Raw genomic sequence first — 19684 nt, 5'->3', positions numbered from 1 at the left:
TACAGACTTGTATACAAGTATACCAACAGTGGAAATGAACAGTATACCCGGATTATTAAAGAAACAACAAAACACACTCGGTAATGTTAATGTGAATTCAAGACCTATATTCTCTATACTGCAACCAAACTGTACGTTGATATTGGAGTTTGAATCTATGAACATTTTGGCATTGCTTATGTAGAGTGTCCAGGTTGTTCCACAACTTAACCCCACATACCGATACACAAAAACGTTTACGGGTAGATTTTGTTTTTGGTATTTTGAAATTTCCATACCCTCTTAAATTATGAACTGTCTCTTTTAATTTGAAAAACTGCTGTATATTATTTGGCAATGTTTTATTAAATGCTTTATGCAGAATAATTAATGTGTTATATTTCACAAGATCATTGAATTTTAATAACTTAGACAGAATAAAAAGATTGTGAGTATGTTCTAAAAAACTAACCTTGTGTGTGATCCGCACAGCTCGTTTCTGCAGTATGACTCGGGGATTTATTGTGCACTGGTAAGTGTTCCCCACACCTCCACACAATATGTGAGGTATGGGAGTACCAGCGTACAATACAGAGTACAGAGGGCATGAGCATCAAGGCATTGTTTTACTTTGTTTATAATATAGAGGCTTTTGGATATTTTTGCTTTTATATGTTTAATATGTGCTTTCCAAGATAATTTATTATCAATTACTAGACCTAAAAATTTATTCTCGCAAACATTTTCAATTTCAGTACCTTCAATAACTATTTGCAGAAGTGACTTTGTTGTAGAATTACCAAACATCATTACTTTAGTTTTACTTATATTTAGAGACAGTTTATTTATGTCCATCCAGGTTTTTATTTTATTGAGTTCCATGTTCACAGTTTGTACAAGCTCATTGTAATCATTACTACTATAGAATATGGTTGTGTCATCCGCAAAAAGAATGAGTTTTAGGGATTGAGATACGTTAAAAATGTCATTGATATACACATTAAATAGTTTTGGCCCTAAGACGGACACCTGGGGGACACCACAAACAATGCCAAGTTTCTTGGATACATGCTTCCCCATTTTTATAAACTGTACCCTTCCTGTCAAATAGCTTTTAATCCAGTCCCCAGCTACACCTCTAACCCCGTATTTTTCCAGTTTATTTACTAAGATAACGTGATTGATTGTGTCGAATGCTTTTTTGAGATCAATGAAGACACCAACTGCAATTTTTTTCTGATCCAGTGCATTAGTAATTTCTTCAGTGGCTTCAATTAGAGCCATTGAGGTGGTTCGCTTGGCTCTAAAACCATACTGAGCATCATTTATTATGTTATGTTTCTCTAGGAACTTATCAAGTCGAGAGTCAAAGAGTTTTTCAAGAATTTTAGGAAATTGTGGCAATAGTGAAATCGGTCTATAATTTGTGAACCAGTGTTTGTTACCATTTTTGAATACCGGAATTACTTTTGCGATTTTCATTTTGTTTGGAAAACGGCCAGACTGAAATGATAAATTACAAATATAAGTGAACAGTTTTGCAATTTTGAAAATTACGTTTTTTACTAAGAACATGTCAATATTGTAATAGTCGGTAGAGAACTTATTTTTACTTTTCAGTACTGTATTTATAACCTCCTGCTCATCTGTTGCCAAGAGAAACAGTGACGATAGATTGTTCTTAATAAGGTTTAATTCATTCGTTCCATGATTTGAAATTGTGGCAGCCAACTCAGGGCCAACATTTACAAATAAATTATTGAAGCTGTTTACTATATTAATCATGTTGTGATTTCCACCATTTTTGTCAATGAAGTAATCCGGATATGTTAACTTAGAGGAACCACTTTTGATTAAACCATTAAGAACATTCCAAGTTTCTTTTACATTGCTTCTTATATATCGCTGGAACAACCCGGACATCCTGCAAAACAAAAAGATGATAAACTTCACTCAGTGGAGAAATAAAGGAATCAGACAAAACATATCACTGGAGTTTATGTGTGTGTGTGTGTGTGTGTGTGTGTGTGTGTGTGTGTGTGTGTGTGTGTGTGTGTGTGTGAGTGTATATGTGTGAGCGATAAAAAAAAAAACAATCAACCCCCTGGAGGAGATGTGCTGCACTGCAGGAGGCAAATTGTGGTCTCACCAGGGGCCTTACCTATAAAGCTTGCGGCGCACAAAACGAGCCCCAAACCTTGCGGTGCCGCCCCTCTGCGCCAAAGCAGGTACCTATATACATTTTGCGAAGGGAAAAAATGCGCGTGACTTTGCGGTCCTCACCGCCAACAAAATAGGTGCCGTACGGGACCGCACAATTCAGAAAAACTACGTGGAGACGACTAAGCAGAAGGAAACGGAATTGAAAAGCCTTTATTTGTCCCGCATGGGGAAACTGCAGGGCTGCAGCGGCAAGAAACGTAGAAAGAAAAGTAGAAAAATACAAAGCCCAACCATACAAGGAAAAGTTAAATATAGTTTGTATGCAAAATTAGATATAATTGCATAACAGGAATATACTGACCGACACAACTAATTATTTAAGTTGAATTAAATATAACGGAAATAAATCGGAAGACACATTTCATTAAATAATAGATAGAAGCCGACAGATATAAATCAAACATAATTTACACCAAGATCCAAGACAGATATAACGAAATAAATAACAGACATAAGTTCGATATAATTTAAATATACATTTAAGACAGACAGTGAGTGGTGATGAGCACATGAGGGGAGACACTTTGAGGAAGTCATGTTCAGTGGCTTTGGAATGTTTCCATCCTGTACCATCTCCTTTCTGCATCTTCTAAAATAAACACAAAATAAATAGTTCACAGGGAGCAATCAGACACATCACATATAAACATGTACAATGTCTTTGTCTCTGCACTTACAAATACCGACTGTCCCTTGTATGACAATTTTTCTCATGATACACACTTCAAATTGTTCACAATTAAATGGCAAATTGACACAGAAAATGTTTGCTATGTAGCCATGGCCATATCTGACGTCCGAACCCCGAATCATCCCGGGTTCACAGCCTCTGTGCTGCAGCGCATTAAATCCTGCTGACTCCAGAGGCAAAACAATTTAGATAATGCCTGGAGGCATGATCATATTGTGCAACCATTTCCACTACATTTTTATGTTAAGTTTTTTTTCCTTTTTTTTTAAAGGTGTTTCCGCAATGTTGAGACTCTATGAATTATGACAACTCACCTTCAAGTCGGACCACTTCTTTCACTTCAGCAGTAGTGGCCCGATGGCTCTGACCACGTTGTGGTCACCTGCTCCACTCTGTCCCTCCACTGCTGTGTCCTCCAGAGAGGACAGCAGACCGGCTCTCCACCTCACCAATAACGGCAACAGCATCACCTCAGCCCTCCACAGCAGCAGATCCACCGCCTGCATGCGGCGCGTCTCACCTGCCGGCGACACTTGTGTTCTGCAGCGAGACGCTGATCGCCTTGAAAAGGAAAAGCTGCGTTGTTTTCTGCTGAATGTGCGATTAAATTGTAAATGCCATGATTATGTACACTTTTGCTCATTTGGCTGATCATAAAGTGTTTTTCTATCGTTTTCGTTCGTTTCTTTATGTTTGGAATAAGATTTAAAATGTTGCTTTTTTTTTATTTGAATGCTTCAACACAACCCGCCCGAATGTCATTAAAATCTTAATTTTTCGACACTTCATCCGCCTGATCCGCGGTTATCTGCAGGCTCCGCGCGTGCGCCTCACCGTCTAATATACCCAAATTTCATTCATGAGTTCATTTGCATTCCCATATATGGTGCCAAGGGGTGGAGTTGGGGCGGGATTGTGGGTGTGATCGGCCACCGACACGTTCTCCGCAGGATTTGAAACCGTGACTTGGAAATTGCGAACAGCTGTGCGGCGCACTTTTTTTTGGCTCCCGAATTTTTTTTGCGGACAGAAGTTTGCGTTGCGTTCCCACGCACCATTATTGTCAGATTTTCCCGCAGGGTTTTATAGGTGAGGCCCCAGATCCTGAATGACTTTCTGGTTTCTAACCCCCCTGTTGCCTATTTATTGTTGCTCAGTGTGAGCAGAGTGTTTGAAGAGCAGCTGGAACCACAGTGACTCTGATCAAACAGGAATGAGCAGAATCCATCTGATATGAAGCTGTGTGCTGAATCCCACTTCCCTCCTCTTTGAAGAGGAGTCCCATATCTGTGTTCAGCTTTTTGTACAGCCTCTTCTACACTTTGGATCACTGTGTCTCAGAGCACAGTAGTAGAGAGCTGTGTCTGCCAGGGTTAGCTTTGGAATGCTCAGTGTAGTTGATGAGTCTGATGTTTGGGATCCATATCGACCATCTGGAATGTGTTCATATGCACTGTCTGATTTTGCTCCTTTCCAGAGTATAAACTGAGGAGCCTGAAGGTCTGAATGATGTCTGTACCAGTAAAGCCAAGGATCATTTCTATCTGTCTGATAGCGACATGAGAGTGTGACAGATTGTCCTTCTCTTCCACTGACTTCTTGTCGGTCAGGAGAGATTGTGTCTGCAGCTGTTAGTCCTGGAAAAAGTGGAGAAAATGAAGCCATTAGATGAACATTGTCCATGAGGCTGAGAGGAGAAGACAGTGGAAAATGTCCCCTGAACACTGTTACTCTGTGGACACAAACAGCTGGACTGCAGCTGAGATTCCAAGCAGTTTGTTCACAACTTGATGTCAAAGAACAAATCCAGTGAGATGAAACAATGATTGTTGGTCAGTGAGACATTTTCTGAAGACAGCAGGTTGAATGAGACGTTCTTAAACTCACCTCTAATGAGAGACAGAAGCACAAAGAGGGAAAGCAACATGACTTTGGAGTGATTCAAAGCAGACACACAGCAGACCAACAATGTTCTTCCACTGCAGGAGAATGAGGAGGAGCTGAAGTTCAGTGGGCGGGGCCAAATATGTCTTGATATGGCGATTAAGTCTCTATCTCTAAACAAAAGTTCTCAGGCTCTTCCGCGATTTGTTTTAAAGGATTCAGTCCCAGTTTATGATAGAGCTGAGGTTTTAAACTGCTTTAATGAGCATTTTGTATCCTCTGGTTCCTTGTTGGATTCTGCAGGAGCCTCTTTGTCTCCCTGCTCAGACCATCCAGTGTTTTCTGGAGACCTTTTTAGTTTTGCTCCTTTTACTGTGCAGCAAGTGCATAAAGCCCTCAAAGAACTAGATCACAGGAACCCCCTGGACCAGACCTGATAGAGCCCTATTCTTTGAAATTGGCAGCTGATTTTGTAGCACAGCCACTTACAATGCTTTATAATCTCTCAATTGAAAACAAAGAAATTCCATCAGTTTGGAAGTCAGCTTATGTTATTCCCTGGCTGAAAGGGGGGGACCCTGCAGTTTTAACCAATTACAGGCCAATATCTAACTTGTGTATCCTGTCGAAAGTTCTTGAATCTCTTGTATGTGATCGACTTAAAGATTTTTTAGACTCAAATGATCTTATCTCAAAGTGGCTTTAGGCTTTAGGAAAAGGCACAGTACTGTCACTGCTGCCACTGAAGTGATTAATGATATAATTGTTGCTCTTGATAACAAGCAGTGCTGTGCTTCACTTTTTATTGATTAGTCAAAAGCTGTTGACACGGTGGATCATACTGTTTTAAAGCAAAGGCTTCATCATTTTGGTTTGTCTGATCATGCAGTGTCCTGGTTCGCAAATTATCTGAGTGACAGGACTCAGTGCATTAAAGGTGCATTCAGGAGTTTTACAACCTTAAAAATACTTATTTTCCACCATAAATATGTTCCACATTTTTAATGATGTGTACAATGTGCCCTGACAGATTCATTACCAGAACCTCTAACAGGCTAAACTGTCACTTGAAAGTCACAGTGCCGGTCCGGCTCTACAGTTTTTTTGGGGAGAATTTGAAAGGAATGACGTAATGCGCGCTCCGGCTCGTTAGGTTTCATTTTGTCCGCCATTACTCCGCCAGATGCTTAGTGAGCAACAGCTGAGCAGGATCTTCCAGAAAGTCAGAACAGACTGGCTTCTAGCACTGCAGCTCCACACAGACTCCACCAGGGAGAAGAAACTTACATCTTACTGGAGCGCTTCTAAACGAGCGAAGACAGAGTTCCCCTCTTCTGTCCACGGGAGCCACAGGGACGAGTTTTTCACTAAGCTGCGTTACGCCCAAGACCTGCAGGGGGCGCTGTTTCGCATAAAACGTGCAAACTCCTTAAGGCACCTTAATTCTAATATTTATCCTTAACATTTCATTCTGTCAGGACAGGTAAACCTCCTCATCTGTTACTGCTCATATGGTGACAAAACCCAGCCTCTACTCTAAGTTAATACTGCACTGAAATTAAATATTGTAGTTCAGTAGCTATTTATGAAACTTCATTTTAATGGGAAATCCTCTGAGACTGCACCATTTACCCAGCAATAATGTCAGACCATTCCTTGTTTCAAAGTCTTTTCTGTTTATTACCAACCTTGTGTAGCAACGACACTGTTAAAGTTACAGTTACAGTTCTAATAAGGTGCAAAAGTCTTGGTGCAAACAAATATCACTGCAACTATATGAAGTTAGATTGTGCATAAACAAATAACACTGCAAATAAAATGAAGGAAAACAATGTGCACCTTGCAGTCCACCGGAGTCCACACAACGAAGTCACAAAACTTTGCAGCTGTCACAAAGATGTGAGTCTGTCTGGCTGTAGTGTTTCTGTGTGTCTGGCTGTAGTGTTACTGTGTCTGGCTGTAGTGTTACTGTGTGTCTGGCTGTAGTGTTTGTGTGTCTGGCTGTAGTGTTTGTGTGTCTGGCTGTAGTGTTTGTGTGTCTTCAAGACAAAATGCCGTCACTGAATCCAGACTGAAGTTCGTTCCCTGACAGCCTGTAGCGCTGTGCTGTTGTGATGATTTTCTCTTTTTTCCTGCGACGCTTTGATGGACATGTCACTTCCAGGCAGCCTTTTCCGCAGCAGGAACGGTAAGTGAGCCCAACCGGGTTCTGAACCGGGTCCAGCTGGTCTCGGTACGGTCCGTCGCCTTTCTGTTTCGGTCCATTTTTCCTCGTGTTTACTTCTGTCGGGTCATGTTTGGTCGTCTGACGGCTGCTCTCCAGGCCATTCGGCGTCTGTTAGCTGCCATGTCGCTCTCTGCCGCTGCTTCCAGGTTGGGAATGAGACAGACGTCATCCCTTCGTTCTTTTTTCACTGGAGCGATCGTGGGAATGACTGTGGCAGTTAATGACACAGCACGACTGCACCATGTTTGTATTTGTAGAAACTCGCCAAACAAAATTAAAAGAGCAACACGAGCGCAGCGTCTTGCCTGTAGCTGGCGTAAACCGACGTTACCGCACACCGCCGACATTGCCCACAATGCATTGTGGTTTGTTCCACTGCTGACGTCATCCTTTTGAGTCCTGTTGTCGTGTGGGATGGCCGCCTTTGTTCAGCAGGAGGTTGGGACATTGGTACATTTTTATTCACAAGGCCATGCTTGGTCTACTGCCCTCCTACATCTGCAACTTAATCACACGAAGACGTGTTGATTCTTACGGCTCGCGGTCAAATGATCATTTGTTGCTCTGTGTTCCTTTTGTCCGAACAGAACTGGGGAGAAGAGCTTTCATCCACTCTGCTCCCACTACATGGAATATGTTGCAAAAAAACTGGAGACTGACTGAGCTTATTCCATTGAACAAATTTAAAGCCAGACTGAGAGCTCTTGAAATGGAATCTTGAAATTGTAATTGTTCTATGTAATTTCATATGGACATTGTTTGATGTTTTTATTGTAACAGTTGTAACTTTGCTGCCTCTTGGCCAGGACTCCCTTGAAAAAGAGGTTTTTAATCTCAGCGGGATTCTCCTGGTTAAATAAAAATATGATCTTTGTTCACTTCAAGTCGACCAAAGAGTTTCTGTTAAGCTTCCACATCGTGTGTGTGTGTGTGTGTGTGTGTGTGTGTGTGTGTGTGTGTGTGTGTTGAGAAGGACTCTGAAGAAGTCTGTTTACCAGTCTGACTGTTACTGACCAAGTCAAAGTTTTAATGATCACTACATGAAAGTGTTTTACTGTTCATGACTTATAATGGCTGAACCTCCTCAGTGAGCAGCTGTCAGGTTTTTGTAGAGAGGTTGTGTGTTTCCTGTCACTGTGGGCTTCACAGCACAGTAGTACACAGCAGAGTCAGACACTGCAGCAGAGGAGATGATCAGATGGATTTGTTTCTCTGTCACCTTGATCTCCAGTCCTGGAACTGGATTATTTATCACTGATCCAGTTGCTGAGTGAGAGATGAGAAACTGTGGAGGTTTTCCTGGATATTGTCGATACCAGAAGAAGTCATCTGTTGTATAAAGTTTTTGGTACTCATAGACCAGAGAAACGTTGCTGCCTGACAAACTGAGCTCTTCATTCTTGATTGGTTTGAGGTCTTCACAGATGATGTCTGCAGGGAAACAAAGACAAAGGAATCTTAAAGTTAGTGAGCAGCTTTGTATTTTCTCTGCTTTCTTGTGTAACATTGAAACATCAGTGAATAAATGATGAGATGTGAATCCAGCTGTCAGTGAACAGAAGAGGAAGAGATGAATTGTAGACTTACCAGTGAATGTATGGAGGAGCAGCAGTGACACTAAAAGCATCATGTTCAACTAAAAGTGCTCAGTGATCCTCAGAGTGAACTTTGTAAAGTGTGTGTGGTTTCTCATGGTGACAGCCAGGTTTCTCTGTTTGGACAGGAAGTCCCTCCTCCTCATCATGTCACAGTGACAGATGTGAGAGCAGCAGGTTGGATCTTCATCTACCAGCACTGTCCTCAAACACACCAATGTGAACGTTTCCCTCTCTTCACCTTTTCAGAAACATCTCAGCTCCTCCCTCAATGTCTGATTGTCTCAGAATTTTAACGATTTGTAAACTTTAGGAAGTTTTACTTTCAGTAAAAGTGCCCCAATGTTTTCTGAATGTGGAGTTAAAGGAAAAAATGTTCAGTGAAGCTTTTGATAGTTTCAAACATCCCAGAAAGAAAAGTCCAGGCTGGAATGATAAAACATGGTGGAGGTATCATCATGCTATGAGGCTGCTTTTCCATCTCTCCTCCTGGAAACACTGACTGCACCTAAAGAATGATGAGATCAAATCACATGAGTCAAGTCAAACCTCCTCTGCAGTCAGGAGGGAGACACTGGACTGAAACCTTTATTGCTGGTTTAATTTATCATTGTTGTACCAGGAGGTGGACTCTAATATTGTTGGTCTCTGAAAGAAGCAGCAGGAGAAGAACTTCATCTTTGGGCCGTCTGGTCTCTGTTTGACCAAAGTAGGAGTCTGGTCTGCATTGCCGGCAGTAAGTCAGACCTGTTCCCGGTGCATGATGGACTCCAGCAGAGCTGCCCTTTGTCACCGGTTCTGTTCAGAGTTTTTCTGGACAGCGTCTGCAGTCATGTGGTCATTGTATTGGTCCATCGTGGTGAAGAGGGAGCTGAGCCACAAAGTGAAGCCCTACAGATACAAGCAGCTGAAAGCTTCCTGTGTGGGGTGGATGGATGCTCCCTCGGAGACCGGCTGAGAAGCTCAGTCACCAGGGAGGAGCTCGGCATAGAGCCACTACTCCTCCACATCAAGAGGAGTCAGCTGAGGTGGCTCGGGATCTGTTTAGGACGCCTCCTGGACGCCTCCCTGGGGAGGTGGTCTGGACATGTCCTGGCAGGAGGAGGCTCTGGACACACACTGTCTCGACTGGCCTGGGAATGCTTTGGGATCCTCCTGGAAGAGCTGGAAGAAGTGTCTGAGGACAGGGAACATGATGCTCCCTCCACCATCCTCCACATTCTAATGATCCTCTTCTGTTGGCCTGTTGTGTCTCTGAACCAGCTGTGAAACAGGCTTCATGTCAGCAGTTAAAAGGTTTCAGTGTTTTCATTGTTCAGAGTGATTCAACACCATGAACCAGTTATTATTGGCTTGACTCAAAGTTTGAAAATGCAAAATAATAAAGTGTATTTGGGAAAAGGGTTTTGTGACATTGTAGTCCAACATTGCAGACATTTGTGCCTCTCTCTTATAAGAACATTGAATCTGGTATTTATTTTGTGTGTTATGAAGTAAAACTCCATGTCATTGTAAATGTGATTGCTCGTCGGGACTCAGATGATGCTTAAACTTAAATTCATGACTATTTAATCCAGGAAATTTCCAAAAGATTGACCTGTTTGTTTTTCTCCACTGTTTCTTATGAGTGAATCTAAACTCCATGCAGCAGAACAAACCACAGCAGTGACATGGAGTGGGGCGCCCTCTAGTGGAGGATTGTGTTGTCTTTGCTCCAAAGGTTTTCGTCCACAGTTGAGCTGTTTCCTGTCACTGTGGGCTGCAGAGCACAGTAGTACACAGCAGAGTCAGACAGCTCAAGCTTCTGGATCTTCAGAGGAACTGATCTCAAGCTGGAATCCAGTGTGGATGAATATTTTTCTTCATCCTCTGTTTTCCCCTCACCGACTTTAAAGCGGCTCAGAATGAATTTGGGGCTTTTGTTTCCTTCCTGTTTGTACCAGAAGAGATAATGATTTGAAGAAGTGGTGTTATAGAGACAGTCCAGTGTTACTGAGTGTCCTTCATCAGCAGTCACTTCTCCTCTTGGTTGCAGCACGTTGTCTTTTTGAGCTCTGCATCCTGTAAAACACCAACAAACAGTGTGAGTGTGCTGCTAGAGAATCATGTCCATGTTGGGTTGATGTGAGAGAAACAGAGTTGTGTTCATACCAAGGCTCATAGCAGCCAGCAGCACTGAGATGAACAGAGGCCTCATATCTGCAGTGATGAGTAACTGTGAGCTCCAGCAAGTAGAAAGAAGGCTGTGATCTCTCTGTTTAGTCTTCATCAGCACTCAGCTGGTGGATTAGGAGGAGGAGCCTGATCACAGTGACAAGGAAGTCATTCAGTCATGAGATGGATGACGGAGAATCTTAGTTTGACCAAAACTACAGAAATGTAGAGAGTAATCTTTGAAGAAGTTACTGATGGTGACTAAAAGGTTTATTTAATCTGAACTCTGAACTAAATCCACTGAGCCAAGCTGCCTGCTGGATCGACCCTACAGAAAAACGCGATTATGCGATCGCATGAATTCATGCATACATCACCCTTTTGCCGCTGATTATGCGGGGGCCACATATTTTCCAAAAGGGCGCATAATCCCGATCAGGTGGATCACCTCAACTATTGTCTCTCCACCATGTCAGTCAATCTGTCCTTACGTAAAGACGTCCAGCATGCTGCACCTGGTGAGCTCTGCTGGCTGCACACATGAGTATTGATTTATTCTGTGAGCTCCACTTTTGAGTCTGACTTGGTGAAAATCTTTAGGAAGGTCTGCGACGGAACATTTGAGCGATGCCGAGACCTGTAAACAGTGACGTGCACGCACAGGTAGGCAGTGTGAGCTCGAGCACGCTCGCTCCCGACATCTGGAGGGTGTTTTCTCTGGAGGGGCAGGAGGATGGTCTGGAGCGTGTTCACCATTCTGAAAGGCACCGACAGTCGCTGGACTCTTAGTTCTGGGAAAATTGTCCATGAAACCTTTAAAGGGGACATATTATGCTATTTTTCAGTCACATCATATCGGTCTCAGAAGCCCAAAAACATGATATTTAAGTTTGTTCGCCTCAAATTCATCCTTTGTTCGGAGTTTCAGCGGTCTAAAAAGTCACTCTGAGGAGCCCTCCTCAGAACAGGCTGGTTCTGAGCCTGCTTCCTGGTATGCACATGAACGCATCTGTCCACGCCCACTCAGACACACACACACACACACACACACACACACACACACACACACACACACACACACACACGGTGGGGGCACAGTCAGGGGGAGGAGTTAAATCCACTTATTTCAGAATAAGTGGACCCAACTCAAACTCGACCGTTTCAGCTTCAGTTTCTTTTTCAAAAAACGTGGCGTAGCAAGACAGGGAGGAAACTAACAATTTTCAAATTTGAGCGTCATAATGAGGCTCCGGCAACACACTATTATAAGAAACTCTCCACAAAGTGAAAAAAGCATAATATGTCCCCTTCAGTATAAAAGGAACCAAAGTCAAAGCTGAGGATTGCATTACAATGAAGACAAAGGTATCATTGACATCGTCCTGACCCAACAGGCCACACAGCTTCTGGTTCAGGCTCTCGTGGTGTCACGCATTGACTACTGCAACTCTCTTCTGGCGGGTCTCCCTGCAGGTCCAGTCAAACCTCTACAGAGGACCCAGAATGCAGCAGGTCTGGTCTTCAACCAGCCCACAGAGCTCATGTCCTCCTCTGTTCATCTCCCTTCACTGGCTTCCAGTTGCAGCCAGGATCAAATTCAAATCTCTCCTCCTGGCTTACAAAACGCTTACAAGAACGGCTCCGGCCGACCTGGACTCCCTGATCCAGGTCTGCTCTCCTTCACGCCCTCTTCGCTCTGCATGTGAGAGACGTCTGGAGCTTCCAGCCCAGCTCGGCTCTGAACCTCCAGCCAGACTCTTCTCCTCTGTTGTTCCCAAATGGTGGAACGAACTTCCTAACTCGGTGCGTTCCGCCGAGTCTCTTTCTACTTTCAAGAGACAGTTGAAGACTCAATTGTTCAGAGAACACCGAGGGTCTTAATCCGACCCCATGTTCAGGGAAGAATAGGTCAGGTGTTCTGAAACCAGCACTTATGGACCACTGACTAAGTTGACACACACACACACAAAAAAAAAGGGGGGGTAGTGACTCCTCTTCTGCAACTTGATGGCAGCTCCCTTGACCAATCACACTTGAAGCAATTGAAGCATTTACCAATGGTTTCTTTCTTTCTTATGTCTGTATTCTTGCTTGTGTTGTACGTCGCTTTGGACAAAAGTGTCTGCTAAATGAAATTGTAGAATTGTAGAATCATTGAACAGTTCTGTATTTTCTTGGTCTTCTAACTGTAAAAATTGCAGCAGCTTCGAATAAACAGGTCGATATGAAAACTGTGAATACTGAATAAAACTGGAAAGTAATTCCAGATTAAAATGTAACATTCTGTCATGTGAAAACACTAAACCCATGATTTTTCTAATTCCTCAGTGATCTTCAAATTAATTTTTGTGCAATAAATGAAGGTTTCTGCTGGTATTTTAGTTCCTCAGTCAATATATTATTTAGTGAGAAGAAAATTGTTCAGTGAAGCTGTTGTCGGTTGAGTCCCTCTAGTGGATGTAGAGGAGGATTGTGTTGTCTTTGCTCCAAAGGTTTTCGTCCACAGTTGAGCTGTTTCCTGTCACTGTGGGCTGCAGAGCACAGTAGTACACAGCAGAGTCAGACAGCTCAAGCTTCTGGATCTTCAGAGGAACTGATTTGTCTTTGAGCTCAGCACCAAATCTGTCTTTGGGGAAATCTGCAGCATTATAGACTTTCTTGGAAACAAGTTTCAAAATGTACTCTGGATAACTGTTCACTGATTGTTTGTACCAGAACAAATATGGATTTGAGTCGGAGGTCTCAAAAGTACAATTCAGTGTAACTGAGTCTCCTTCAGCAGCAGGAACATCTCCTGATGGCTGCATCACTTTGTCTTCTCCTTTACACTCTGGAGAAGAAGAGAACATGCAGAGAAGAGAGGAATCAATACAGATGATTGACTGAAGGAGAACAATTAGCATTGAAGAGTTTTCAATAAATAAAGTTTTTAAACAGTTCTTCATGTAGAGCTCAGTGATGTGTTCAAGTGTTTGAAGAGGAAACATGTAGAGTTTTGTATCTTACCAAAGAAAAGAGCAGCAAGAAGAATCCACAGCCAATGTTCCATGTGTCCAACAAGGTTTCAGTCACCAGGAGAAAGTAGCTGATGTTCAGCACTCAGTGTGACAATAGTTGTCTTCACAGCAGCTCTTCTTATTGACACAATGGTTGAACACAGTGCAGAAGTAGAGCAGCAGCTGCTGGATCATGTGGCCCTCTAGTGGAGCTCCAAAGTTGACTTGAACAGTGTGAAAAAAGTCTTCCAGCAGCTTGTCAGAGAGTCACTGACAGACTTTCAGCAGCTCTTTCACTCATTCAGAGGAGGGAACCTCAGAGGGGTTTAATGACTGGAGTCCAGACAGTTGGGGAGTGAATCAGAAGTTAGCAGATATGAAACTGCAGCCATCACAACTTCACTTTTGATGAATTAATTTAAAAAAGAGAGAATATTACACTGATAGCAACATCATTCATTTGCCATCAGAACATGAATGTACTGTGAATGTTGGATGATTAAATGCACCTGACTGATTTTAAGACAAAGTTTTGAACATATATTGGCCACTGCAGTGTATGAGGCACAGGTGTCCAGGCCCTTCTGGATTCTCAGAACATTCATTAAAATAAATAAGTACAGCAGCCTACCAGAACAGTCATTAATCACTGTGGTCATCCTGCTCCTGCACACTGAAGTCCTCCATTTCAGTGTTGGAGTTGAACAGCCTCAGCAGTGCTTCAGTGCAGCGGCAAACTGATCTCACTGTCTTGAGACTTTATGGTGGAGCGTATGAGCCTGGGAGTGACCTTTGACCAGGACTTATCCTTTAACTCCCACATTAAACAGGTCTGCAGCACCTCCTTCTTTCACCTGCGTAATATTTCTAAAATCAGGAACATGTTGACTCAAAATGATGCTGAGAAATGAATCCATGCATTTGTTCCCTCCAGAGTAGACTATTGTACTTCCTGTTATCAGGGGAACAACAACTGCCTGAAAGTCTTCAACTGGTTCAAAATGCTGCAGCAAGAGTTCTGAGAATAACCAGCAGGAGAGATCACATCAGTCCAATATTAGCTTCTCTTCACTGACTTCCTGTAAATCTAGAATAGGATTTAAAATCCTTCTCTTCACCTTTAAAGCTCTGAACAACCAGGCCCCATCATATCTTAAAGAGCTGTTAGTCCCATAATGCCCCAGGAGAACGCTTTGTTCTCAGAGTGCTGGTCTGCTGGAGGGTTCAGGTTCTCTGAAAGTAGAACAGGAGGCAGAGCTTTCAGCTATCAGGAAGCAGCTCCCAGCTTCTGTTAGGGAGGCTGACACAGTCTCTGCTCTCAAGGTGAGACTCTTCAGTAAATCTTACAGTGAGGGCGACTTCAGGCCTTCCTGGACCATTTTCTTTGGGGTGTTGCTGTCGGCTGGGAGCTTTCTCTCTCTCTCAGTGTCTGTGGGATTGACAGTTCACTCCTTTATTATGTTTTCCTCTCTGCACAGAGATGTGTTTATTTGTACTAACAGCATTTTATAGTGAGCAGTGTACATTTGTCTTCTAATCCCGACCGCGTTTGCAAAGTATGGATGAAAACAAATGCTGGTCTGCAGTGTGCACTGCCACAATGTATGTGATTTTAATTTAGAATTTAAATTATCTGGTAGGCTCATCAACATAACATTTTCTGACCTACATGTCGCAGGTTCAAATGCATCAAATTCCCACGTCCAGTTCATGCTCTGGCAGCTGTCCAGGGTGCTGAACCAGGTGACCAGGACAGTTTTACAGACATTACAGTCCTGCTCAGAGTTTTTGTGAGCTGTTTCCTAATCACACATGCCGCTGTTCAGGGACTGGTCAGGAGGACTCAGGAGCAGACGGGGAACAGACAGAACAGAAACAGGTGTACTGCGCTCCTCGCAGCCAGGACGGAACAGGAACAGGTGGGACGGGAAACAAAAACACAGGTCTGTCAGTGGGATCCAAACTCAAAAGGCTCCCGAACAGAAAGGGCTGGACCTCCTCCCTCCCCAAAGCCATCCGGGAGAGGAGGAGCAGGGACTGGATCACCGTGAGCTGGAGATCCGGAGGCGAGCTGCAGAGGGCTGCAGACGGCAGCGCTGGAGCCAACCAGGAGCGACAGGCGGGTGGGTCGCCGCCACTATCGGGGCGAAGGCTCAGGGGGGAGGCCCGCTGCTTCAGGAGGACAAAACTCACTGCCTGCTGGTCCAGTGCTGTTCGGTGCGTTCTGTCACGGTGCGAGGATGGAAGGACCCTCGCGCTGGCAGTCAGGCAGAGTTCAGCTTGTTCATTTCCAGGCGCAGGGAAACAGGAATGACAATCAGGAGAGTCAGGGCATGAAGAAATGAGAAAACAAAAGCAAAACCGGCCCAGAGCACCCCCACATGGCCGGAAGGGCACAGGGCGTGACAGCCTCACTTTTCTTGTGTTTGGACTTCTCTGGTTTCTGGGAACTTGCTGGTTGTTTTGACCTGGCTCTGGATTGTCTCCTCGATACTTCTGCTTGTGATCCCATCAACCTGGTTTGGACCATTGACTGTGAAAAAAATGTGCAGAGCTAATGTGATGTCCTCCATGGCGTTTCTGAAATCCCATTTTGAAGCTTCCAGCAGGACGTCTCCATACTGAACACTTGAAACCAGATGTAAATGTGATTGGTCAAGTCTGTCACGTGACCACATCACCTGGACAGAGGAGGAGCAGTGATAGGGTGATTTCTACAAAACTGCAGCTCATAAGATAAAATCAACACTTGATTTTTATTAAAAAGGAAGAAAGTCAAGCAAGCTGACACGTTTGTAGAAACGAGAGATAGAGACCAGAACATGTTCTGAAAAAGAACTTTTAATGTGTTTATTTGCACAATGCATTTTGACATTTTTGTATGTGTTCCTCCAGGATGCACGGAGTAGATCTAGACAACCGAGGGAGGACTGACTTCCAGACTGCTGACACATTAGACACTGGATTGCTCACGCTGCTGACAGCCTGGTTGATACTCCTTCCATCAGGTCACAAACAGGGCTCAGTGGACGGAGGTTAGGGTTAGCACAGCCCTGCTGACACCTCTACACACCCTAACAGGAGCACACACACTGCCGTTGATCTTCAGCACACTCTCAATGTCCCTGTACAGCACCTGGATCTTAGCTGTGAAACCAGCGCTGGACCCAGAACCTTCCATGACCCTCCAAAGGAAGCTGTGTTCAACACGGTCAAAAGCCTTTTCCTGGTCTACTGAAACCAGACCAGCATCCATGTCCAAAGAACTAGAGACTTCCAAAACGTCCCGAATCAGGTGGACGTTGTCCACCATGGACCTGCCGGGGACACAGTAGGTCTGATCCCGGTGGAGGACCTGCTCCATAGCCCCCCCCAGCCTGGAGGCCAAGACCTTGGACAGGAGTTTGTAATCCACACAGAGCAGGACCCGGGAGGCCAGGTCCTGACGTCCTGCAGGTTCCCCTTCTTGGGGAGCAGAGTGAGAACTGCTCTCCTGCAGGACACTGGCAAGGAACCAGAGGCCAGACACTCGTTGTGGACGTCCAGGACATCCCTACCCAGGATGTCCCAGAACGCCTTGTAGAACTTGGCGGTGAGCCCGTCGATCCCAGGAGACCTGCCCGGTGGCATCGCCTGCAGCTCCTGCATGTCCAGGCAGGCCTCCAGTTCTGTGTTGGTCTCCTCAGAGACACGAGGCAGTCCCCTCAGGAACCCCTCCAGGACTCCAGTCCCCTCAGGAACCCCTCCAGGACTCCAGTCCCCTCAGGAACCCCTCCAGGACTCCAGTCCCCTCAGGAACCCCTCCAGGAGCTCCAGTCCCCTCAGGAACCCCTCCAGGAGCTCCTGCTCCTCCTTGAACTCACTCCCGTACAGGGAGGAGTAGAAGCCCACCGCCGTCCTCCGTATCTGGCCTGGTTTGGTGATCTCCTCCCCCGTGTCTGAGAGCGGTGGATCACTGAGAGCAGTGGATCACTGAGAGCAGTGGATCACTGAGAGCAGTGGATCACTGAGAGCAGTGGATCACTGAGAGCAGTGGATCACTGAGAGCAGTGGATCACTGAGAGCAGTGGATCACTGAGAGCAGTGGATCACTGAGAGCAGTGGATCACTCTCCCTGTCCGGCCTTTTTCTCCAGGCTAAAGAAGAAGCTAGAGGGAGCATCCATCCCTGTGATGGTCTGGTACCGGGTCCCTGTGATGGTCTGGTACCGGGACCGAACCAGTGCGCCCTGCACTTTAACGTTCAGCAGGTCGGCCAAAGCCATTTTTTTCCTTTTGAGGTTTTCAAAATCACCTGGATTTCCTGTGGACTCACTTAAATGCTCCAGTTCCACTATCTGGGTCTCCAGATCCTTCATAGATCTGGTGAGATCACTGGTGACATTGAGGCTGAGCTGCTGACACAGGAGTCTGATCTGGTCTTACCGTGGTCCCACCACTGCCTCAGACTGCTAAAATCTCCCTTCCTCTGTCTAAAACCTGCCAAAAAAACATTAAAGCCTCCCTAAAACTTCTATCAAAGGTTAAAACAGAGTTAAAATGCCAGTCAGCCTCCCTGGTGACATCCCTGATAAAAATACTGCTTAAAAGTAAACAATGATCAGTAAAACCAACCGGTAAAATATCACACCTCCTAAAAACATTAAGATGATGCTTAAAACAATAAATACGATCCAGCCTGGCTGAGGAGACCCTGCTCTCTCTACAGTGGACCAGAGGAGACCAGAGGAGACCAGAGGAGACCAGAGGAGACCCTGCTCTCTCTACAGTGGACCAGAGGAGACCAGAGGAGACCCTGCTCTCTCTACAGTGGACCAGAGGAGACCAGAGGAGACCCTGCTCTCTCTACAGTGGACCAGAGGAGACCAGAGGAGACCCTGCTCTCTCTACAGTGGACCAGAGGAGACCAGAGGAGACCCTGCTCTCTCTACAGTGGACCAGGTGTCCTGCTGACAGTCAGGATGATTCTCCAGACGTCCTCAATGCCCTGAGATGGACCAGCTGCTTTAAGACGTGCTGAGAGGCTGGATGAGGCTCTGCATGGTCCAGATCTAAAGCCGTGCCTTCCGTGCAGTTAAAATCCCCCCCCACAAACAAATAGTCCTCCGACCCACACCCACTGACCACCTCAGACAGTTTGAGGAAAAACTGCTTCCTCTCTGCTCCGGCTGTTGGAGCATAAATGTTCATAAATACAAGTTTAAAGTGGTGGAACTGAGCTTTGACTAAAAGCAGCCTCCCCTCTACACCATGCTGGACCTCCAGGGAGGCGGGGCTAAAAGCCCTGGAGAGGAGGAGGCCCCTCCTCCACTGAGAGGAGTAAGGTGGCTGAAGATGGCCTCCCCCCCCCCCCCATTCCCTCCTCCATTCAGCCTCAGTGCTAAAATCACTGTGAGTTTCCTGAAGGAACAGGACGTCGATGTTCTTCAGTGTGACTGTCTCATAAACTGACTGTCTCTTCCTCAGATCTCTGCTCCATTTATGTTTAAAACACCAGCTTAAAAACATCCATGATAAATGAGATGTCTGAAACCAGGAGAAGAACAAATAAATTAATTAAAAAACACTTGGCTGCCACCTTCATCATTTAGTTGTTTTTTTGCCTTTGGCACCAGTTTTTTCAACCTGTAGCATTCCTGGTCAGTGAGACCGGACTCATGTCTATTCCTCATGTGTAACCTGGCTGAGAAAATAAAACCATTTCGATCCGGGAAATGATCCCCCACCTTCACCCTGTGCTGGTTTTTGGTCTGGTGTAAACATGTTTTGATTTTGTCTGCGCTGTATGAAGACCTGTTTCTCTGTGAGCTGCTAAAAGAAACATCACTGCTGTCTGACACACACTCACTGTCTGACACACACTCACTGTCTGACACACACTCACTGTCTGACACACACTCACTGTCTGACACACACTCACTGTCTGACACACACTC

At 44.8% G+C, this 19684-nt stretch overlaps 1 gene segment (V, D, J or C); it reads right to left on the bottom strand.

The window, feature by feature from the left end:
* Positions 1-7485: 7485 nt before the first annotated feature.
* LOC115405337 (T cell receptor alpha variable 38-2/delta variable 8-like) lies at positions 7486-13827 on the bottom strand. The segment is given in 4 exon segments: positions 7486-7508; positions 10313-10529; positions 13453-13583; positions 13760-13827. Coding segments are annotated over 4 exon segments (414 nt in total).
* Positions 13828-19684: the final 5857 nt, after the last annotated feature.

This window comes from Salarias fasciatus, chromosome 18 (genome assembly GCF_902148845.1).
Source record: "Salarias fasciatus chromosome 18, fSalaFa1.1, whole genome shotgun sequence".
Classification (NCBI taxonomy): Eukaryota; Metazoa; Chordata; class Actinopteri; order Blenniiformes; family Blenniidae; genus Salarias; species Salarias fasciatus.
The sequence above is the reverse complement of the archived record's forward strand: the minus strand, read 5'-3'. Positions and strand labels throughout refer to the sequence as shown.